Below are 24,092 nucleotides of genomic sequence, written 5' to 3'. Positions count from 1 at the left end.
GATAAAGGTCAGCTCACAGCAGCTCATTCGATAAGGTGTTTGAATATACACAGTGTAGAAATACAACAGTCATAAGTCGGGTAACCTTTATGCAACAACTCTGGGCTCCTGAGTGTGTGCCAGGTACCATGCTGGGCTCTAGAAACCCAAAGAGGAAGAAGATAGGAGACTGCCCCAGTAACCATGGTGGATAGTCACAGAGGCTTTCGCGTGAGCGGTGTATTTAAATATTCCATGTTACCATTTACGAGGTGTAGGTCCTTGGGAAAGTTGTCATAGCTTCCTCATTTCTAAAAAGGGAATAATATGGGGCGCCTGGGTGGCTTAGTCGGTTAAGCGTGCGACTTTCGCTTAGGTCATGATCTCGCGGTTCGTGGGTTCGGGCCCCGCGTCGGGCTCTGTGCTGACTGCCAGCTCAGAGCCTGGAGCCTATTTCAGAGTCTGTTTCTCCCTCTCTCTCTGGCCCTCCCCTGCTCACGCTGTCTCCTCTCTCCTCTAGAAATAAATAAAACATTAAAAAAAAAAAGTTTATTTAAAAAGAGAATAATAGTACTGTAAGGCTGAGCCTACTACTACACGATCTGTCAGTTCATTGTTTGGCACATTGTAAGCAGGCGGGCAGTACTGGCTGCTTACTTACAGGACAGTGCACTGTCCACTGGACTTAGAGATCAGGGGAGCAAGCCAGTATCCTGTGTGTGAGCAGTTGTTCCACAGTGCACGAGTGCTCTGGTGGGAGGCTTATGTACACAGGTATTGACGGAGGTAGGAAGACAGGTGGCTGCCTCTCCCAGCAGAGACATGGGCGGAAGGCCTCCAGGGGGTAGTGAGCCAAAACTTGAAGCCCAATTAAGGATTACCTGGCAAAGAAAGGGGAAGGACATTCCATTCCAGGCAGTAAAAAGTTTATAAGGATACCCAGACATCTTTTTTTTTTTGTAAGGTTTTGGTTTCAGGTTTGCCAGAGTCATTAAAGCTTTACGTTCTGTTGTTGAGGTTGTGAAGGATGACAACCTGGAAAAGGGTTAAATGGGTTTTTAAGAAAAGGAAGTCATTTTAAATTCTGATGAAGTGTCCAGAATAAGAATAGACCTTTGACTTGGTAGCACGTTTGCCTGTGAAGCTTGGCAATGGTGTCAAGTCCTGGGGAATTCAGTGGGAGCCAAGAATGGTTCCCAGCCATCCCTGTCCCCACTGTGGTGCCATCTAAGCACACTCACGTGCAACCTACCCACAGGTTTCCCGGTTGCAGACAGATTGCACTTTCAGAAAATGATCCCACTCTTTTCTGGCTTGAGGGTCTATTAAACAATCAAGAATACCTTGTGTACTGGGGCGCCTGAGTGACTCATTCGGTTAAGCATCCAACTCTTGGTTTCAGCTCAGGTTATGATCTCATGGTTTCATGAGTTCGAGCCCAACATCAGACTCTGCTGACTGCACAGAGCCTGCTTAGGATTCTCTCTCTCTCTCTCTCTCTCTCTCTCTCTCTCTGTCTCCCCTCCTCATGCTGTCTCTGTCTCTCAAAAATAAATGAACATACAAAAAAAAGAATATGTACTTAAAGTGGTGCTATACTTGGTATGTGTTATTGCACCAATAGGAAAGGAGCAGGTCATGTTTTGATGCTATGGAAAACAAGGCGTAAAGTGTGTGTTTCAGAGAAGTACAGTGTATTGATACTGAACCTAATTGCAAGGATTTATAATAGCAAAATAATCCCATTAAAACTCTGCTGTCACCTTCAAATACTTACAAAAATTCTTTGTTTAGACCCAGTAGCTTTAATTTCAGAACCCAGCATCTTCTGAGTTTTTACAGTGCTTATCAAGATACTGTGCCAAATACGATGCCTTGTCATGTGATTTGGTTGCAAAGAGAATTTTATGAACTAGGTAGTTTCCCCGTTCCCCCCCACTTTTTTTTTTATTGAAGTATAGCTAACATACAATGTTACATTAAGTTCAAGTATACAACATAATGATTCAACAATTTTGACTTCATCGTGTTGCATAATCACATTTGTCACCAAACAAGATTATTACGGTCTTATTAACTATATTTTCTATGCTGTGTTTTTCATCTTTGTGACTTATTTTGTAACTGCAAGTTTATACCTGTTATTCCTCTTTAATTTACTTATCCCCCCACCCACCTCCCCTCTAGCAACCAGAAGTTTGTTCTCCGTATTTAAGAGTCTGTTTTTGTCTTTTTTTCTGTTTGTTTTGTTTCTTAAATTCCATATATGAGTGAAATAATAAGGTGTTTCTCTTTATCTGACTTATTTCACTTAACGTAATACTAAGTCCATCCATGTCATTGAAAATGGCCAGGTCTCGTTCTTTTTTATGGCAGAGTAACATTCCATTGTACATATATATATCACATCTTCTTTACCCATTCATCTATCATTGGATATTTTTGTTGCTTCTGTGTCTTGGTTATAATAGATAATGCTGCAGTAAACACAGAGGTACATGTACCTTTTCAAATTAGTGTTTCTATTTTCTTTGAGCCAGTAGCCACTAGTGAAATTACTGGATCATATGGCCTTTCTATTTTTAATTTTTGAGGAAACTCCATACTGTTTTCCAAAGGGGATGCATCAATTTGTATTCTTTCCAGTAATGCACAAGGGGTCCTTTTTCTCCACACCCTCACCAATTTCTTATCTTTTTGTTACGATTTGTTGGTGTTTTGTCTTTTTATTGTTTTTGATTTTAGCTATTCTGACAGGTATAAGGAAATACCTCATTTTGGTTTTGATTTGCATCTCCCTGATGATTTGTGATGTTGAGCATCTTTTCTTGTGTCTCTTGGCCATCTGTTTGTCTTTTTTGGAAAAATGTTTAACAAGCCCTCTACTCATCCTTTAATCAGATTATTAGGTTTTACTTGATGTTGAGTTGTATAAATTCTTTATATATTTTGGATTATTAATCCCTTACTGGATAAATCATTTGCAAAGATCTCCAAATTTAGTAGGTTGCCTTTTTGTTTTGTTGATTGTTTCCTTTGCTGTCTGAAAGCTTTTCTATTTTGGTGTAGTCCCAGCATTTTATTTTTGCTTTTGTTTCTCTTGCCTCAGGAAATCTACCTAGAAAAATGTTCCCATAGCTGATGCCAGAGAGATTACTGCCTATGTTTTCTTCTAGGAGTTTTATGGTTTCAGGTCTCACAAGCAGGTCTTTCGGCTTGTGAGTTTATTTGAGTTTTAGTGTGTGGTGTAAAATAGTGACCCAGTTTCATTCTTTGGCATGTAGCTGTCCAGTTTTCCTGGCACCATTTGTTTAAGAGACTGTGTTTTCCCCCTTGTATATTCTTGCCTCCTTTGTCATAGATTAATTGACCATATAAGTTTAGATTTATTTCTGGGTGCTCTATTCTGTTCCATTGATCTATGTGTCTGTTTTGGTGCCAGTACCATACTATTTTGATTACTTGAGATTTTTAGGGTATCTTGTAATCAGGAATGGTGACACCTCCAGCTTTCTTCTTTCTCAAAACTGTTTTGACTACTTGGAGTCTTTGTGTTTCCATACAAATTTTAGTATTATTCTCCTTCTGTGAACAGTGCTGTTGATATTTTGATAGGGATTGCAGTATATCTGTAGATTGCTTTGAGAAGTGTGAACATTTTAACATGGTTCTTCTAACCCATGAGCATGTAATATCTTTCCACTTGTTCATGTCATCTTCAATTGCTTTCATCATTTTTTATGGTTTTTCAAGTACAGGTCTTTCACGTCTTTGGTTAAATTTATTTCTAGTTATTTTTTTCTTGTTGGTACAATTGTAAATTGGATTATTTTCTTAATTCCTCTTTCCGCTACTTCATTATTAGTGTATAGAAATGCAACATGGTTGTCTGGGTGGCTCAGTTTGTTAGGTATCTGACTCGGTTTCGGCTCGGGTCATGATCTCACGGTTTGTAAAATTTAAGCCCCCCATCAGGTTCTGCGCTGACAGTGTGGAACCTGCTTGGAATTCTCTCTCTCTATGTCTCCACCTCTCCTGCTTTCTCTGTCTCTCTCTCTCTCTCTCAAAATAAATAAACTTTTAAAAAAGGAGTGTTTAAAAAAGAAAAGGAGAAGCCACAAATTTCTGTATAATGGTTTTGTAGCCTGCAACTTTACTGGATTCATTTATCAGTTCTGGTAGTTTTTGGTGGAGTCTTTAGGGTTTTCTGTATGTACTATCATGTCACTTTTGAAGTGAAAGTTGACTTCTTACTTACCAATTTAAATCCTTTTTATTTCTTTTTCCTGTCTGCTGCAGCTACAGCTTCCAGTACTATGTTCAGTAAAAGTGGTAATTTCCCTATTTCTTGATGAAAAGAGACAGATTTTCTAGAACTTGTAGTTGGCAGATCTAGAGTGAGCCTGGGTTAATCTCATGTCATTGTTTTCATTACCAGGCTAAACCAGTATTTCCTCCTTATTTTTGAAACGTTGCTCTTTTTCACAGAACTAATTTTTGTGGAGTTATTTTTAATTTTCCCCCACACCTTTTTTCTGTTACTTTGTAACAACTAAGTGACTTACCTGAGTTTAACAGTTGTTGTTATTGTTATTATTGGCAGAGTAATATGTAATAAAGATTGGAAATGAAATTGAAAGTGTTGGATCTACTACATAAAATCCAACAATCATGGTTGGGATCCCGTCTTTCTGCCCCTTCCCTACTTTGTGCACGAGAATGCTCTCTGTCTCACAAAAATAAACAAATAAATAAACTTTAAAAAATGAGATTAATCTTTCTCATATGGGCTGGAACGATTACCAAGGATAATGATTCTGCCTGGTCACATCAGGATGAGAGTCAGGTCACTGTGATTTTTTTTTCCTTCTTTGTAATTCATCCTGGACTTGTTACACTAAGGAATTGGCATCACTGTTACTGTGGCGTCAGTAACAATACTGATTTGATTGTTTACACTAACAATAACAAGGTCGTCGTTACAGGTTAATAGTATTTAATGAGCCTGTAAGTATTAGGTAATTTTATATGTGATATTTTTCTTCCATTTCTTTCTCCTTTAAACTGCAGGCTTGCTCATGCTCTCTCTCTCCTTCAAAAGTAAATAAACATTAAAAAAAATTTTTTTTTAAAAACCTGCAGACTCATGGGGCGCCTGGGTGGCTCAGTCAGTTAAGCGTCCGACTTTAGCTCAGGTCATGATCTCACAGTTTGTGGATTCAAGCCCCGCGTCTGGCTCTGTGCTGACAGCCAGCTCAGAGCCTGGAGCCTGTTTCAGATTCTGCGTCTCCCTCTCTCTCAGACCCTCCCCTGCTCACACTGTCTCTCTCTCTCTCTGAAATAAATAAAACCTTAAAAAATTTTCTTTTAAAACCCTGCAGGCTCAGTAATAATTGTATCTTTTGGGTTTGTTTCTTTAGGTTAAAAATGTTTCTGCTGGCACACAAGACATGCCTCCTCCCCCCTCTGACTATGTGGAGAGAGTGGACAGTCCCATGGCCTACTCTTCCAATGGTAAAGTGAATGACAGGAGGTCATATCCAGAGTCTTCCTATAAATCAACACCGTAAGTAGCAGCTTCCTTCTCTTCAGATAGAATGAGTCAAAATAAAAAAGATGGATAAAATCAGTTCCTGTTGTGCCATTTTCCACTAAAAAGAAGAAGAGAAAGAAAAACAAAACTAACAGTTTCCCAAAGGTTGGAGACCGATGTTTGCATGTTGGTGGATGCTTGCAGCTACTTGGAAGATGAGGAGAGAGGGGCTGTAAGTTGGAGGGGTCTTCCCCATCTAAGCTGAAAGTGCTTCTTTTTTCTCTTGCTGGTTTAATAGAGAAAGGGTAAGTTGGGTTTTTTCACTCTAAAAAGGTGGTTCTCTTTCTGTTTCTGGTTTTGAAGTTGAGGTGAGGGTCAGGGACGTTACCGATAGACATCAGAACTCTGTGTGGTTTTGTCTCTCCTCGCCTGTGTTAGAGCTCATTTAATGGACGCGGATGATTGCTGGTTGATGTACCCCCAGCCACATACATTTTTATTAAAGTAGAAGACCTTGTTTGAATTCAGGAATTCCAAGATCTCACTTGCTGTGCTAGATCCTTCATGTCCAGGGGGACGTGAAACTAATAAGGCCTCTACGTTTAGAGTTACAAGGAGTGTAAAAAACCTCACAGTGAGTTTCTGGCCTCGAGTGCCATTATGGTTATTGAGATGGTATCTCCGTTGTGGTTTTAGTTTACCCTAAAGCCTCATTCTAATTCATCCTGATGAAGAAGGTTATTGGAGAGACTGTCATGGACTGGATGTAATTTTTGCCTGAGGATGAGGATGATAAATTGGTCTTTTTTTTTTTTTTTACAAATATCTTTTTTTTTAAGATTTTATTTTTTTAATTAATTTTTTTAATGTTTATTCGTTTTTTGAAAGAGGCAGAGTGTAACTGCGGGAGGGGCAGAGGGAGACACAGAATTGGAAACAGGCTTCAGACTCTGAGCTGTCAGCACAGAGCCTAACGTGGGGCTCATACGCACGAACTGCAAGATCATGACTTGATCCGAAGATGGATAAGCCACCCAGGCGCCCCTAAAGATTTTATCTTTAAGTATCCTCTATACCCAGAGTGAGACTTGAACTTGCAACCCCAAGATTGAATTGCATGCTCCACCAACCGAGCCAGCCATGTACCCCGTCTTCTAATATATGTAACTCTAGAACTCCAAATTCCTTTGTAGACGAAAAAAACAAACCAAGAAATACCTTTCCTTTAATTGCTTTGATTGTTTCAAGTTCTGGGGCGCCTGGGTGGCTTAGTCGGTTAAGCGTCCGACTTTCGCTTAGGTCATGATCTCGCGGTTGTGGGTTCAAGCCCCGTGTCAGGCTCTGTGCTGACTGCCATCTCAGAGCCTGGAGCCTGTTTCGGTCTGTGACTCCCTCTCTCTCTGACCCTCCCCTGCTCATGCTGTCTCTCTCTCTCTCCTAGAAATAAATAAAACATAAAAATTTAAAAAAAAAAAAAAAGATTGTTTTAAGTTCTAGATGTATCTGCTAGAAAACTTTCTGTTCAAAGTTTTGTGTCCTAACTCCCTGCCCCACCTCCATGTAATGGGCCAATTTATGTAGAAGTCAACCCTGAGCGTGCGGTAGTTTGGGTGCCTAGAAGCCCTTAAGGTGACACGAGTAGCTGAGTTAATTATGGAATCAGTTTGAGACAATAGATTGTATTATTACCCTGGGATGGAATGTGGAAACACTGGCAGCTTGCCTTACCCTCCATATATATTCTCTTTTGGTCTTCAGAATTGACCCTCCTGTTGCTATCAGTTGTGAATGATTTGGAAGAAGAGCATTTTCTCCGTTCTCCTGGGTGGGTTTTGACAAAAATCCAAAGCACTTGAGGCTGTGAGAGGCAAAGGTATATACGGTAGAGACACAGTCCTTTTAAAAGGTTCAGGTTAGCAGTTGCGTGACTTCATGCATCCATGAGAAATATTTATAAAGCATCTTGTGACTAGCCGTGTCTCTAAATTGATTGTAAAGTCTGAATGGTTACATAGCGTTCCACATGCTGCCTCATCATGAAAACCAAGATATTTTTACAAGTTCATTTGGAACCATTGAAAAACCTTATTCTTGAATAAGCCAGTACCTTTGTAATGTAAAATTTTAAATGGACAGAAGGATAGCTTTTGACCCAGCTACCTAGTTCCTCTTCCTCGGAGCAGCTGGTATTACCAGTTTCTTTAACATAACCTTCCAGAGGCCATTTTTAAAATAAATTGCTGGCCAAGATGTACATTAGTTATATTTTCCTTTAAAAAAAATACTAGCATATTAAATGCATTGTTAGCAATACGTCTTAGACATTGTGCATATCAGCATACAAAGAGTTTAGTGATTTTTTTAAAATTTTTTAATGTTTACTTTTGAGAGAGAAACAGAGCATGCGTGGGGGAGGGGCAGAGAGAGGGAGACACAGAATCCGAAGCAGGCTCCAGGCTCTGAGCTCTGAGCACAGAGCCCGATGCAGAGCTCGAACTCACAGACCGTAAGATCATGACCTGAGCCAAAGTAGGACACTTAACCTACTGAGCCACCCAGGTGCCCTACCCATCTGTTTTATAGCTGCTAACTCTTCCACCAGATGGATGTACTATAATTTGTTAATTCCTTATTGGTGCACACTTTTCCCCAAAGTTTTGTCATTACAAACCTCTAGAGGGAATAAAGTTGCACACTTATGTGAATGTATCTGGAGAGAAATATTAAAAGCAGAAATGCTGGGCTAAAGGAAATGTCATATTTCATTTTGATTGATATAGTCAAATTGGTACCTTACTGGTACTCCATAAGGGATGTACCAGTTTCTATTCCCAGCCTATACCCCAGAACTTTTTTGAAGGTCTCGAAAATGTAAAGGTAATACTCAGTTTCAAAACGCAGAAGTGTGGGGGAGTATGGGAAGATGCTAAGGGATGTGAATGCGACACTGTCTCCTGATTTGTGCGCAGTAATGACGGAAGGAACTTGCAGCCTCTGGGGACTAATAGAAATTGTCGGGTGTTGCCCATGGTAGAGTACTGAGTGCTATGGAAGATTCAGAGCACATCCACTTCGGTGAGATAGGGATGCACTTTAAGTCCTAGACTATCTTGCCTCAGGCTTTTTAAAAGGTACTTAGGGCACCTGGGTGGCTCCGTTGGTTGAGTGTCCAACTATAGCTCAGGTCATGTTCTCACAGTTTGATTTTGAGCCCCATGTCATGATTTTGAGCCCCATGTCAAGCTCTGTGCTGACAGCTCAGAGCCTGAATCCTGCTTCAGATTCTGTGTCTCCCTCTCTCTCTGCCCCTCCCCCACTCATGCTCACTCACTCGCCCTCTCTCTCTCAAAAATAAACAGAAAAAAAATTTTTTACAGGTGTTTAATAGCCCACAAACACCTCTCATTTCTACTGTAATGGATAGAGAAGGAATTAAAAAGGGAACTTTGTGTCTTAGTCCTACACTAAGATTTTTAACATACGATCAGTAAACAGACATAACATACATTGAGTAAAGAGTACTGATACTGAGTACACTGTCTGATGACTTTTCACATATGTGAACACAGAAGTCACCACCACCACACCAAGAGATACCAGGCACTGCAGAAGGTCCTCTGGTGCCCTGTCTCCATTGATAGCCCCTTCTCTTACCTTCACTTTTTGATGCCTATAACTACCTATTAATTGACCTTATTTTAGGAGTTCTTATAGAGTGGAATTGTATGGTAATTACAGTTGCATCAGGCTCCTTTTGTTCATCGTAATGTCCTATGTCTTAGAATTTCAAGGAATTCATCCTGGATTAGAAGATAGCAGAATATAGTTGAAAATGCTTGCTTTTTCACCTTTTTTTTTTTTTAATATATTTTATTTATTTTTGAGAGAGAGATAGAGACAGCATGAGCAGGGAAGGGTCAGAGAGAGAGGGAGACACAGAATCAGAAGACAGGCTCCAAGCTCTGAGCTAGCTGTCAGCACAGAGCCCGATGCGGAGCTCGAACCCACGAACCATGAGATCATGACCTGAGCTGAAGTCGGACGCTTAACCGACTGAGCCACCCAGGCGCCCCTTTTTCACCTTTTCTAAAAGCGTTTTAAAATTTTTATTTTTTGAGAGATTATTTACTTATTTTTATTTTTGAGAGAGAGAGTACAAGCAGGGGAGTGGCAGAGAAAGAGGGAGACACAGAATCCGAAGTAGGCTCCAGGCTCTGAGCTGTCAGCACAGAGCTTGACGTGGGGCTCGAACTCATGGACTATGAGATCATGACCTAAGCCAAAGTCAGACGGTTAACCCAGTGAGTCACCCTGGCGGCCCTCCACCTTTTTTTTTTTTTTTTATGTTTAATTTTTGAGGGAGAGAAAAAGAGTGAGCAGGGGAGGTGAAGAGAGAGAGGAGGACAGAGGATCCAAAGCAGGCTCCATGCTGACAGCAGGGAGCCTCATGTAAGGCTCAAATTCACGAACCACTAGATCATGAATTCACGAACCACTAGATCATGACCTCATGACCTCAGCCAAAGTCAGACGTTTAACCGACAGAGCCATCCAGGCGCCCTGCTTCTCCACATTATAATTAAATTTAGGAGATACTCCCTATTAGGTACATTCCGTACCCTCCTGTCCAAACCCAAGGTGAATTAACCTTTACAAGCCAAGGAAGTTGAATATTGACACGACACAGAGCTCTCAAGGCAGGCTGGCACCTTAGAGTGCCAAGTTTGGTAGCAGTAAATAGGCTAGTAGGACTTTCATACGAGTTCTAGAAATTCACTGGTTCACATTAGGACAAGGGATAGTCCAGCTTCAAGAATGGCCTAGAAACTAGAATGATCTAGAAACTCAGAAGCTCTCCGAGCTCCTGTTGCTATGTTGGCTTTATTGTCAGTAGAGCAGGAGGATCATCCACATTCTCCAGGTTATACTGACTGAACCTTCAGCATAGGATTTGGAAAATGGAATGCCCTCTCCCAAAGCTTACATATACAACCTAAAGAAAGATTCTTGACTGGCCCTTTTTGGATCATTGTCTTTCCTGAGGCCAGGGAGATGGAGTTCTCTGATTGACAAGGCTTAGCTATTTCCCCCGATAATGGTGACAGTTCTAAAATACCATGGACTTCGTGTATATTATGCTCATAGGACACTGATGTTGATCATGCATCGTTTCTCTTCCCTCACTGATACTGGATGTCATCAGGATTCTTGTGAAGGTATTTTCAATTCAGTAATGATCCTGAACACCTGCCAGGTACACAGTAGTGAGCTCGCTGCCCCTGAAATAGCAAGTCCTTATTGTCATGGAGGTTGCAGTCTGCCAGGGACGGAAGATAGCACACAGTGGCTGCACTGAGAGTCAGGGCGAGGTGGGAGCTGCAAAGGCATGTGAGCATGTGTCTGTGAATAAAACAGATGAATAAAAAAGACGGAATACAAAAGGGTGACCTTCTGGACCTGGGTACTGAGTTGCATACCAGGGAAAGTATGCAGTTGGTTGCCTCTTCTGGGGTGAGCAGACTATGACCTAATAGGATTTGCGTCTAAAGGTAGGTTCAAGTGCACCGGAGTGGCTCAGTTGCTTAAGCACCCAACTCTTTTTTTTTCTTTTTTTATGTTTGTTTATTTTTGAGAGAGAGAGAGAGACCGAGGAGAGACAGAGTGTGCACACAAACGCACGCAAGCAGGGAGGGGCAGAAGGAGAGAGAGACACAGAATCTAAAGCAGGCTCTAGGCTCCGAGCCCGACATGGGGGCTGAGCTGAAGTCGGACGCTTAACTGACTGAGCCACAGGTGCCCCTAAATGTCCGACTATTGATTTCAACTCAGGTCATGATCTCATTGTTTGTGAGTTCTAAGCCCCAAATTGGGCTCAGTGCTGATAGTGCGGAGCCTCTCTTCCCTCTGTCTCTCTGCCTCTCCCCTGCTTGTGTTCTCTCTCTCAAAATAAATAAACTTAAAAAAAAAAATAAAAGTAGGTTCAAAGATTATTGACAATACACATATTCCCTGACTCTTGAATTTATATATACTTGCTAAGCATTTTGTTTTTAGGTTTTATGCTGTATCAAAGTATGTAGGGGAATGTGAGGAGGAGAGCTTCCAAAGTCAAGATTTATAATATTAGTATACAATTATGGGAGGAGGCCCGTTTTAACGTTTTAGGTTTTATTCTTTTCTGATTTCTTTTGCTTTTTAGTTTCCTCCTCTTCTAGTCCCTACTCCCTCAAATAAACCTACTTCATGCCCAAAGTGAGGAGCATAATACCTGGCAGTTTTGGCAGAATGTCTAGGAACTTGTAACTCCTTGACTCCTGGACAAAGTCACATTTTCCCTCCTTTAGATGTAGCATTAATATAGCACACTAAGCCTTGGGAATCTGAATACATTCCAACGGAAGGAATAAATCACACTGCCACCCCCAACTATGCACACACATCCCAAAGCTTTAGGATTCTACAAGAAATTGCTAAGTGTGATTAGAAATTTGAAGACTTTGGGGTGCCTGGGTGGCTCAGTTGGTTAAGTACCTGACTCTTGATTTCAGCTGGAGGTCACAATCTCACGGTTTGTGAGATTGAGCACCGTGTCAGGTTCTGTGCCGACAGCTTGCAGCCTGCTGTGGATTCTCTCTGTCTCTCTGCCCCTCCCCCATTTTGTGCGCGCCTGCATGCACACGCGCACACACACTCTGGCTCTCTCTAAATAAGTAAAGATTTTTTTAAAAATCTGAAGATTTTTGACAATTAGAATCAAGCAGTTCTGGATCAGCTAGAAAATAGAGTATACCTCATAGATAAAACTCAAGGTTATAGTTTCTGTAGGAGCACCTGGGTGGCTCAGTCACTTAAGCATCTGATTTGGCTCAGGTCATGATCTCACAGTTCGTGGGTTTGAGCCCCACATTAGGCTCTGTGCTGACAGCTCAGAGCCTGGAGCCTGCTTCAGATTCTGTGTTTCCCTCTCTCTACCTGTCCTCCCCCCCCCCCATCAAAAATAAATAAATGTTAAAAATTAAAAAAAAAGATTATAGTTTCTGTAAGTGGAAAAGCAATAAGAAAACAAAAATCTTGAGACATTTTTAATAGTTGATTTGAATAGCAAGGACGATGGTGGAAAGTCTCCAGCATGTCCTTTGTGTTCCTTTCATTGGTCGTCTTGCCTGCCTTTAGCTTTATTACCAAGGAAAGTTAAGCTTTGCGTTACTGTTACTCACAAGTGCTTTACTCTTGCCACAGCTCTTGGTGTTTTATTCTGTCTTTCATTTGCACTTAAAAGTCTGCTGCAAGGGGGTGCCTGGGTGGCTAAGCCGGTAAAGCTTCTGACTGGTGATTTCGGCTCAGGTGATGATCTCACGGTTCCTGGGATCGAGCCCCACAATGGACTTTGTGCTGACAGCATGGGTTGTCCTTGGGATTCTCTCTCTCTGCTACTCCTCCAGTCTTGGTGTGTGCGTGTGCTCTCTCTTTCTCTCTTTTTGCCTCTTTCAAAATAAATAAGTAGACATTAAAAAAACCTGACGCAATTGGGAAAATAAGTCTAATGGTAACACCTCCATGCCATTCAGTCTACATAACTGCAGGATTATCATAGCAGTGTTTAAAGTTTTAGTCTTCTTAGTTTTCCATGAGTGTATCTTGAAAAGAAAGGTGATATATACGAGTCTAAAACTAGTATTACAGAATGCTGACCTCTGAGAATCAGCTTCTGAAGGTAGGTAAGTATGTGCATTTCTCTTCACCACTTAGCATTCCATGAAACTGGAAGAACCTGTAGAAAAGAATCCTGAGCATTATTTTCCTGCCTGCCTCCTGTGGAGTAAATCCCTGGCCCGGGTCAGGCAAATACCTCTTCCGGATCAGCCGGAGCTTCCTCAGGTGCAATCTTACATGCATCCTGCTTAGGAAGGTTGATGCATGGGCTCCCCTTACATGGGAACCTTAACGCTCCTGGTGTGTCTCAGAGGATCTGAGCTGGTGCTGAACAGAACACAGGAAGCTGGGGATCTGCTTCGTCTTGAGAACGTGAGCTGCTTGCATGAACACACCTTTGTTCACATGTCCCTTACCTCTTACCTTGGCTGCCCTTTGTGATCCCTCACTGGCAAAGAGCTGTGGTGTACCTAGTGACCCCTGAAAAACGACTCCTGTTTTGTTAGGGTGCCCGAGGTGGTGCAGGAGCTTCCAGTGAGTTCACCGGTGGACGACTTGAGGCAGCCTCGCTACAGCAGCAGTGGTAACTTTGAGACGCCTTCAAAAAGGGCACCTACGAAAGGAAGGGCGGGGAAGTCCAAGAGGCCGGAGCAGGACCACTATGAAACCGACTACACGACGGGGGGCGAGTCCTGCGACGAGCTGGAGGAGGACTGGATCAGGTACTGGGGCGCCTCGTGCTGGAACCGCGTGCACATCTGTCCGATGGTTCGGCCGGCCAGCCATGGGGGTTTTGCCTGCTGAACTGGAGCTGGCTGGTAGGATTTTGTTCCTGGACAGCCAGTACTGGACGTGGTATTTCCTTAGGTTCTTTTCTTTATCCCTCTTTTGTAATCAAGACTGATGTGCAGGGATGGGTTCGGCTCCCGTTGCATCTTAAAAACAGTCTCGGAGTCTTCCGAGTGAAGGATGACCTTCACTCTTACTAGTCACCCAAGAAAGGTCTTTCAAATAAATGAAACACAAGTATGGAGGAACTTTTGTTACTGATTATATAATTCCCAGACCAGAGCTCTGACTTTGTTTCGGCATTTACTTTTCAGTTAAGGTTTCATGGAGAGACCAGAGATTCTTTTAAAAGTTTAATCCAGAGGACTTTGCCAGACAGTTTTGTAAACAATTAAGTTAACAATTCAGTGTTCTGGCCAAGGTTGTGGTTAAGTTCCTATGTGTGTTGGTGATTTAATTGTACTTCATCATCAACTACCCTCATGTATGCCGTGAGGCCCTTTTATGCCCAGGAGTCCTGAGAAATGGGACACAAGTCTGAAATGTGTGGTGAGAGATGCGTTGGTGTAGCATGGCTTGAAATCTCCTCTCTGGTAGTTATCACACCACACCTTCCCCTCTTCCCACAAGAGTTCTTGGCCAGAGGGCCACGGTTGGCTCAGTAGGTTGAATGTCCGACTCTTGATTTTGGGTCAAGTCATGATCTCATGGTTTTGTGGGATCAAGCCTTGCTTGGGATTTTCTCTCTCCTCTCTCTCTGCCCATCCCCCTACTCATGTGCTCTCTCTCTCAAAATAAATGGACTTAAAAAAACACAAAACAGGTTCTTGGACAAGTTCAGTCATAAAGCTAGAAGATATTTTCTTACTTTGTTTCATGGAAGATTTAAATGAAAACTTTTAAGAAACTGTTTTCTTGTTTCTCTTTTGAGCAATCCTTTAATTTCTCCCCTTTGCAAAATGAAGATATTAAGTCAGTTTAGGTGTAAAAATTGAAATTCCATATTGCTCTGAAGTTCCTTAGTCCTGTGAAACCATTCAGTGTTTCCTCAGTGGATTAATAACATCACCCGGAGATGTAAAGAATAGCTAGTGTATTGAGAGGTACAAATGATACAGAATTTCATGCCTCACCAGGTTATTTGTACATGGAGCATGCATTTTTGTACATGTCCATTTTAATGTCTGATCTTATATTAAAATAAGTTCTTTCTGCTTAGCTAGCTGTCAGCACAGAGCCTGACGCAGGGCTCAAACCCACAAACCGTGAGATCATGACCTGAGCCCAAACCGAGTCAGGTGCTTAACCGACTGAGCCTCCCAGGTGCCCCATTCTTTTTGTTTGTCTGTTTAAGTGTAATCATGCTTTTTTTTTTAAATTATTTTTTAATGTTTATTTTTGAGAGAAAGAAAGAGAGGAAGACAGAGGATCTAAAGCAGGCTCCTCACTGACAGCAGAGGGCCCAATGTAGGGCTGGAATTCAGGAACAGTGAGATCATGACCTGAGCCAAAGTCAGAACTCTTAACCAACTGAGCCACCAAGGCGCCTCTAAGTATAATCATTCTTAAGACAGCTTGCTTGCTTCCCATCTCCCTCTCCTTATAAGTAGTAAAAAACAGGAGAATGTCACTCTCACATCCCACTAGTTTTATTATCTTTGCTGAAGACATACTGGATTTTGTCTGCTAGCATCATAAGTAGTCATTTTCTCACTGGATTTTTAGGGAGTATCCACCTATCACTTCAGATCAACAAAGGCAACTCTACAAGAGAAGTTTTGACACTGGCCTGCAGGAATACAAGAGCTTACAAGCAGAACTTGATGAAATTAATAAAGAACTCTCTCGTCTGGATAAAGAATTGGATGACTACAGAGAAGAAAGTGAAGAGTACATGGTAAAATCAAACTCCATAATTGGGTATTACATATGATGGTATTCTAAATTATGAAGATATAGTATCCTTTCTATTAATGTTGATTCAAAGTTTGCTAGTAATTCTCAAATTGATTTCACTGAGAAATAATTGAAGTCCAGTCTTGGATAAAAGTCTTTCCAAATTGAAGAAAGTACTAATGTAGTTAAGAAAGAAATAGAAAGCAAAGGCTATGTATATATATCCCTTTCTGTTTAAAAATAAAATAGCTGTATTTTTCTATTTATAAACATGGTTCATTCTTTCTATAAAATATTAAAAATTACAGAACTGAGTACAGAAAGATAAACTGCCTTAAATTCTGCTGCCTGATTGTCACCAAAATGTTAGTTGTTTAAATATGCCCTTCATGCAGAAGTACACCTAGACACACACCATCTCTGATAAGAAGTTATCTTTTTTTTTCCCCCTTCTCAGCTGAGGTAACGTTTGTGAAAGTTACTCTTTCCTTTTTAATCCCCCTTTCCATACTATAGTCTTTGAAAGGAAGTCACTATGCATAGGTCACACCTAAGGACTGGAGACTTATACAACAGCTCTTTAAAGACCGTGTACCTACACAGATTCTTTGGAATTCTTGTGCATGAGAAATTGGTTACTTCCTCCCATTTATTTAATCATTCATTTATACTAGTACTGACTCATGGATATATCTATTTTATACTTTGGGTTATAATCCAATACTACTTCATTTTGTTGCTCAAAGTATTTTATGTATATATAATACATTAACTTATATATGTAATATACATGCATATATAGAGAGAGAGGAGGTAGTTAGTTACTGGGAGCTCAGACCAGTTTCATAATGGGGTATAACCAGAGGAGAGCTGTGCTTTGCAGATCTCTGTGGGTTCAGCACGGCCCATGGACCTGCATGGAGAGAGATGAGAAGCAGCAGAACCGTTACCTGTTGGTGTGAATTGAATGTGAGGAATGGGTCATAAGTTTCTCTGCACTGGTTTCCTTCAAGCCCTCTTGCTGACTATAAGAACCTAACGACTTCATTACTTTAATTTCCTGTATTTTGGGCATTGTTGCCAGTTTTAGCTCCAGAATATAACATCAGGAATGTCATTTTTAAAAGAGAACATGCTCCCCCTAAACATAGTCTTTTGTGTTTCTCATTAATAGGCTGCTGCTGATGAGTACAATAGACTGAAGCAAGTTAAGGGAGTAAGTATCCCAGATTGTAAGATTCTTTCAGAGAGAATTTTTCTAGTATGTGTTTTTTATTTAACCTTTGGAATGACTGTGTCACACAAGCACTGATTATGACAAAAGACCTTATAATTGCAAGGTGAAAACTGTACCTGAGAATTCAGAACCTTAATTTCAGGTGTTTGCAACTACAGCGAGTACTGATTTTTTAAGCTTATTTTATTTTTTAATGTTTACTTATTTTTGAGAGAGAGAGGGAGAGAGACCATGCACGAGCAGGGGACGGACAAAGAGGGAGACAGAGAATCCAATGCAGGTTCCAGGCTCTGAGCTGTCCGCACAGAGCCCAATGCGAGGCTTAAACCCATGAACTGTGAGATCATGACCTGGGCTATAGCTGGACACTCAACCAACTGAGCCACAAAGACACCCCACACTTTTTTTTAAAGTTGAAGTATACATACAGAAACTTGGCACCAATACTGAGTGCACAATTTGGTAAATTTTCACCAAGCAACCATATACCTTTGTACTTGGCACCCAGATGAAGAAATCTATATCCTAGTTTCCTAGGCAACCCCCTCTGGTACTGCCATCCAGTTTTTACTGCCCCCATAGATAACTGCCATCCTAATTTCTAACATCATAAATGAGTTTTGCCTATTTTGAACTTGATGTAAATGGAATCATATAGTATGCATTTTTCATGTGTAATTTCTTTTCCTCTTTGAATTCCCATTTATATTTTTGTGTGTGGCTATGGTTCATTTATTTTTACGTGGTAAATAAAAGATAATTTATTCATCCATTCTTTCGTTAGTGAGCATTTGAGTTATTCCTAGATTATTGCTTTTATAATTAATGCAACTTCAAACATTTTTGGATGTGTCTGGGCACATGTGCGCACATATGTTAAGGATATACTTGGGAGTAGAATTGCAGGGTCATTGGGCAAGTGTCTGTCTATCCTTGGGTTAAAGAGTGTCACACAGCTTTCCTGGATTGCCAGGCTATATTCCCGCTGAGCTGTGCATATTCCTTTTGCTCCATATCCTTGTCAACACTTGGTATTATTGGTCTTTCTTGATTTAAAACTTTGTTTTTAAAAGATTTTACATTAAATTTGTTTTAAATCTCAAAACACTATAATTTCAAATGCCAGAATTTTATATAGTGGGGTGTCTAGCTGGTTCAGTCGGTAGACCATGCGACTCTTGATCTTGGAGTTGTGAGTTCAAGCCGCATGTTGGGTGTAGAGATTACTTGAAAACTAAAAAAATAAAATGAAAGAGTATATAGTAAAATTTCCTGTCTCTGCCCATCTCCTTTTCCACGTCAACTGATATCACCAGTTTTTGTTGTACTGATTTTTTTTAAGGATTTTATTTTTAAGTAATTTCTACACCCAACATGGGACTTGAACCCACAACCCCAAGACCAAGAGTCACATGCTCCTCCCACTGAGCCAGCCAGGCACCCCAGTTTTACTGTTTTCTTTTTTGTTGTTTTTTGTTTTTTAGATGATGTGTTAGCAGAAAGGCGAGTCCATTTTTTGGGTCACTTTACAAATCACTAGAAATTAGTGTATGCTTTGTAAAACTCAGAAGATGTGATTGAGCAAAAAGAATCCATTGCCTGTATGGTCAGAACGGTCAGAGAAAGTGCCAGATGACCATGTGTCTTACTCCATTCAACACCCCTAATAATTTTATTTGACTAATACTCTGTGGTTTTTTGGTTCACCTCTGCCTTCTTATCAGCTAACACAACTTGTTTTATTTTGCTAAGTTTACCTGGCTTTTTTTTTCTTTCTCAAGTCTGCAGATTACAAAAGTAAGAGGAATTATTGCAAGCAGTTGAAGAGCAAATTGTCACATATCAAGAAGATGGTTGGAGATTATGACAGACAGAAAACCTAGAAGGCAGATGCCACATCGTTGGAGAGATTGAGAAGTATTTGACATCTCTGCCGTGTTGTCAGAAGGCAAAATGACTTTGCATTCTAACCCAGGAAGCCAAACCTTTGTGACGTTACACAGTTTTGGTGGCTTTACTATCATCAGTTTCATATCATCAGTGTTGAAGCATTTTATAAATAGCTTTTGATAATCAGCGGGGCTGAACACTCCAGTTAAGGATTCTGTACACTTTACACTTCGGCTTTTATATTAAGGACTGACTATAGGTTGAGGTTTTTAAACCTTGAAGGCAGGTCCCATGGTGAACTGTGCTGTGAACTTTCACACTCAGGCAGTCTTAATACCTAAGTGCGCTCACTAGTTCACATTGGTGATCTCATCCATTCCTCTCAGAATTCTTCTTCAGAACTGTTATTTATGATCATTCCTTTTCAGGTAGGGAGACTGGGTCCCTGCAGTGAAGGCTCAGAAGTGAATCTGCCTGTTTCCTGGCTTACAGTTTTGGTTAAGTCTGTTTTACGACTTGACTCCATTAATTGAAGTCCCTTGGCCTTTCACTTAGCTCCTGTGGCTGGTGCATTCTGTCAGCCTCCCTATTGATTTTTTTTTCTGTGTGTAAATGGTTAAAAGAGCTTTTCATTGTTGTGTGTTTACCCAGATAATAAAGATCATGTAAAAATTAACACATTGTGAAACTTAAAGATTGTAAATACATACAGGTATTCAGTTTTTAAAAATCACAGTTTAAACCTGGTTAGAATTTGGCTGTGTATTTTAAAATTCTCTTAAATCCTTTATGGTTTACATGTGTTTTTTGTTTTGTTTTGTTTTGTTTTAACCGAGTAGGCTTTTTCATTATATCAAGAGTATCTGATTACATTGCTAATTCAGTTGTGACTTGAGTTGTATCTTACAACGATGTTCAAGTTCTGTACATATTGTATAAGGTATGAAACCTGGTGTTTTCTTTCTTTCATACACCTGTTTGACATCATTTGTGCTACTCATATTAAGTTGTGGAAAATTACACTCAGTTTTATCTGTTATCGTATTAAACTATATTGGGTGCTGTGCTGGTTGCTGAATTTCCAGTCTTTTGGTTATAAGAAGGCTGATTTGTCTGGGAAGAGAGCGCAATACCACAAAACATCAAATTATTTCAGATGGTGCCCTTGGTCTCACCACTTTTTTTTTAATTAAAATTTTTATTAGTGAAGTAAAATTAGCTGCTAGTAGTGGACATATATAGCTAGCCCAGTTGATTGTTTTTATCGCCCCGGTGTAGAACGGTTTTTGTGACAGTTTTGGAAAAATAACCTTTAATCGTGAGTATGCAGTTCAGACATCACTCTGTGTACAAGTCTGAATCATTTTCCAAAGATAAACTGTAAAATAATGTTTCTCTTATAACATTGATTCCTTTCTTCAAATTGAAGAAATTCTTAACTCTCCTGTGTTGTACATACTTCCTACAAAACGTAATAGTTTATAGTTTGGATGCCTTTTGGATTCACACCAAATGGGAAGGACTCTCTTGGGAAACATAACTTGTTCTTGTGTGTGCCACACAATAAATCTCTGTGTTCTTGGAAGGCTGCGTACTTAGATTATGAAGGCGGCAAGATGCCAGTGTTCTGACAGAACAGTACTATTCACCTGAATGCAGAAAATCAAATAGCATGAGTTTTCATTGTGAACTTGTGTCATAAAACTGAACTTTGAACTAGAAAAACAAGAAAATCATTTTTCAAATGTACTTAAAGACCACTCAGGGTTCACCAGCTGGAGGTAACTTTAAAGAAGCACCCAGGCATATTTCTAGTTTGGAAAATAAGAGAATTAGATTTTATGTCAGAAGTGTCTTCCATGTCTGACCTGAGATTCTTTTTAAGTTTTTTGTTTTTTTTTTATGAGAGAGAGAGTGTGCATGTGTGAGTGGGATGGGGGGGGGGAGAGAGAGAGAGAGAGAGAGAGAGAATGCCAAACAGGCTCCACTCCATCAGTTCAGAACCTAACATAGGGCTTGAACGCTCAAGGCATGAGTTCATGACCTAAGGTGAAATCAAGAGGCAACACTGAACTGACTGAGCTATACAGGTTCCCTCTGGTCTGAGATTCTTACATGTGCATTCTGCCTTCTGTATAGAACGTTCCATACATTCTGTTGTGAAAGCATGTGGTCCTGTTAACAAAGGTTAATTGCATACAGCGATTCCCTTACATAGGTGATTCTGTAATAAAAGCAGGTAATATCAATATTTTAATTGCTCTTGATCTAGAAAAATTTAAAGAAATACAGGAAATGAAAAATACAACTATCCAGGGCACCTGGGTGGCTCAGTCTGTTAAATGTCTGACTCTTGGTTTCTGCTCAGGTCTTGATCTCACAGTTCATGGGTTTGAGCCTCACGGTAGGCTCCACGCTGACAGTGTGGATGGAGCCTGCTTGGGATTGTCTCTCCCTCTCTCTCTCTTTATCTGCCCCTTCCCTGCTTACTCCCTCTCTCAAAAATGAATAAATAAACTTTCAAAAATACATATATCCATCACCAAAAAATGACAGGTGTTAGTTTTGTCATATGCCTTTTATTTTGTGAAATAAGTTTAAGTCTATTGGTATTTACAGTAAAAGTTATATGGTATACACACATGAAATTATCACTTAATCCTTACAGCATTCTGTTGATATGTTACCATTTTTCATTCTCATTTTACAGGAAAGAAATAATGTGGTAGATTAACTAGTCCACTGTCACGTACTAGTAAGTGATTAAACTAGGATTGGAAGCTTGGTCTGTTGAAAATATTAGGCTCTGTACTCCTGCTCTTCTAGGTTGACTGTCACTAAATTAATGGATTGGGTAAGATGGGATTGCTCTGTCTGGTGTTAATAAAATTTCATATTTTAATTTTAAGTGCATTTTAAGTACTTTTAATTAATGTAAAATGCTTTATATCAAATTTCTGAAGTATCTGAAAAGATCTGAATGGGGGTGTGTGTATTTTAAAGAAGGATAAGAACGGGCACCTGGGTGGTTCAGTCGGTTGTATCCAACTCTTGATTTTGGCTTAGGTCCTGATCTCACAGTTCGTGTGTTCCGACTCCTGAGTCAGGCTCTGTGCTGACAGCTCAGAGTCTGAGGCCTGCTTCAGATTCTGTGTCTCCCTCTCTCTCTGCCCCTCCCCCCCATGCTCTCTCTCTCTCAAAAAATAAACATTTTTTTAAAAAGACATGAATTAGATACAGGGCTGTGTAATCCCTCCTGTGTTTCATATGAACATTTCTTTCAATGGAAATAGTTTTCTTTCCTTTTTTTTTAAATGTTTTTTATTTATTTCTGAGAGAAAGAGAGACAGTGTGAGCAGGGCATGGTCAGAGAGAGAAGGAAACACAGAATCCAAAGCAGGCTGCAGGCTCTGAGCTGTCAGCACAGAGCCTGACGCAGGTTTCAAACCCATGAACTGTGAAATCATGACCTAAGCTGAAGTTGGATGCTTAACCAACTGAGCCACCCAGGCGCCTCCTAATGGGAATAGTTTTCATAAATAAAAATGCCTAAGTAACATGGGCAGTTTTTAGAAAACCCTCAAAGTAATGCTACTTTGTGGTTAGAGAACAGCATGGAAACATAACCATGATTTTTGTGTGTGTGACTACAACAAAATGCAGGCGTTCGCGCGCCCTCCCCAAGATTTCTAATTGCTGCCACAGGACTAGCTCCCTCTTCCCTGCTTGAGTTGTTGTATTCTTGCTTTGCCCTCCACCAATAACTTGTGTGACCTTGGGCACGTTTCTTAGCTTTCTCTCCATCAGTTTGCTTATTTGTGTAAGAGCTATTTGTACCTGATCTCATAGTTGTTGTTAAGATTCATGTGAGACTTAGCAACAGTTCTTGTCAGAAAGTATAAATAATGGGCTCTAATACCTCTCTCCCAAAGCTGGAAGGTGATGCATTAAACAAGCTTTTAAAAAGCAACAAGTGTTTTAAGAGTGTATGTACCCTCCCAATCCCTGTATGCTTGGCCTGTGCTGGGTGCTATAAATTAGGCTATAAATTGATAAACTTAGGCTATAAATTAGGCCGTTATAAATTAGGCTATAGAGTCTTTTTTTATTTTTAATGCTTTTATTTATTTCTGAGAGAGAAAGACAGACACACACAGCATGAACAGATGAGGGTCAGAGAGAGAGGGAGATACAGAATCTGAAGCAGGCTCCTGGCTCTGAGGTAGTTGTCAGCACAGCCCGATGCGGGGCTCGAACCCACTAACAGTGAGATCATGACCTGAGCCGAAGTCGGGCACTTAGCCGACTGAGCCACCCAGGCGCCCTGGCTATAAATTCTTTTGAATTCTAGACAGATAGCTGCATTAGGCTTGGCCTTGACTTCATACATGGTGAAGAGGTGCTTTAAAAGTTGGATTTACGTATCAAAATAAGGATTTTAGATACTGTTAAAAGCAACTGTGGAGGTTTTTCAGTGAGTCTCTCTGGAATGATTTAGGTTCCATCTAAAGGTATTGGAGGGGCACCTGGGGCTCAATCAGTTAAGCATCCCACTTCAGTGCAGGTCATGATCTCATAGCTCCTGAGTTTGAACCCTGTGTCGGGCTCTATGCTGATGCTCAGAGCCTGGAGCATGCTTTGTTTTCTGTCTCTGTCTGTCTGTCTGTCTCTCTGCCCCTCCCCTGCTCGTGCTCTGTCTCTCTCAAAAATAAATAAACATTAAAATTTTTAAGAAAAAGTATTAGAATAGGCAGCCTCATCTATTCTCCAAAGTCGTACATGCTGAATTTCAGCTTAACATTGGCTGAGCTCTCCATAAGTTTCTTAACTCAGTGGACTGTGTCCAGCTACCCGTGGGCAAGGAACTGACTGTTCCATTCTTCATGGTTATCCCTTAATTTTACTAGTTGAAACATAGGCTAGGTTAGATCCATTTCTTTATTCCACCCATTTGTACACAATTAGAATATTGTGTCAGCCATAATTATGGCAAGGGATTACAATCCATGGATTTATGCATGTTTTATTTTGCCTTAGTACCCCTCTTACTTGAGTCAAGATCTATGAATAAAATCTATACAGTTGTGAGTTTGAATGATTTAGCCTCCTCTCCAC

At 40.5% G+C, this 24,092-nt stretch overlaps 1 protein-coding gene across 1 annotated transcript in view; it reads left to right on the top strand.

The window, feature by feature from the left end:
• The window catches only part of OCLN (occludin), a 55,642-nt gene extending 35,603 nt beyond the window's left edge, over positions 1 to 20,039 (top strand). Inside the window, exons 5-9 of the mRNA XM_077773579.1 lie at positions 5,400 to 5,545; positions 13,672 to 13,887; positions 15,680 to 15,851; positions 17,025 to 17,066; positions 18,869 to 20,039. Of these exons, the coding sequence (XP_077629705.1) occupies positions 5,400 to 5,545; positions 13,672 to 13,887; positions 15,680 to 15,851; positions 17,025 to 17,066; positions 18,869 to 18,970 (678 nt within the window). The 3' untranslated portion in view covers positions 18,971 to 20,039. The remainder of the gene's footprint in view (positions 1 to 5,399; positions 5,546 to 13,671; positions 13,888 to 15,679; positions 15,852 to 17,024; positions 17,067 to 18,868) is intronic.
• The last annotated feature ends 4,053 nt before the right edge of the window (positions 20,040 to 24,092 follow it).

Source organism: Crocuta crocuta, unplaced genomic scaffold (assembly GCF_008692635.1).
Source record: "Crocuta crocuta isolate KB4526 unplaced genomic scaffold, BGI_CrCroc_1.0 scaffold383, whole genome shotgun sequence".
Lineage (NCBI taxonomy): Eukaryota > Metazoa > Chordata > Mammalia > Carnivora > Hyaenidae > Crocuta > Crocuta crocuta.
The sequence above is the reverse complement of the archived record's forward strand: the minus strand, read 5'-3'. Positions and strand labels throughout refer to the sequence as shown.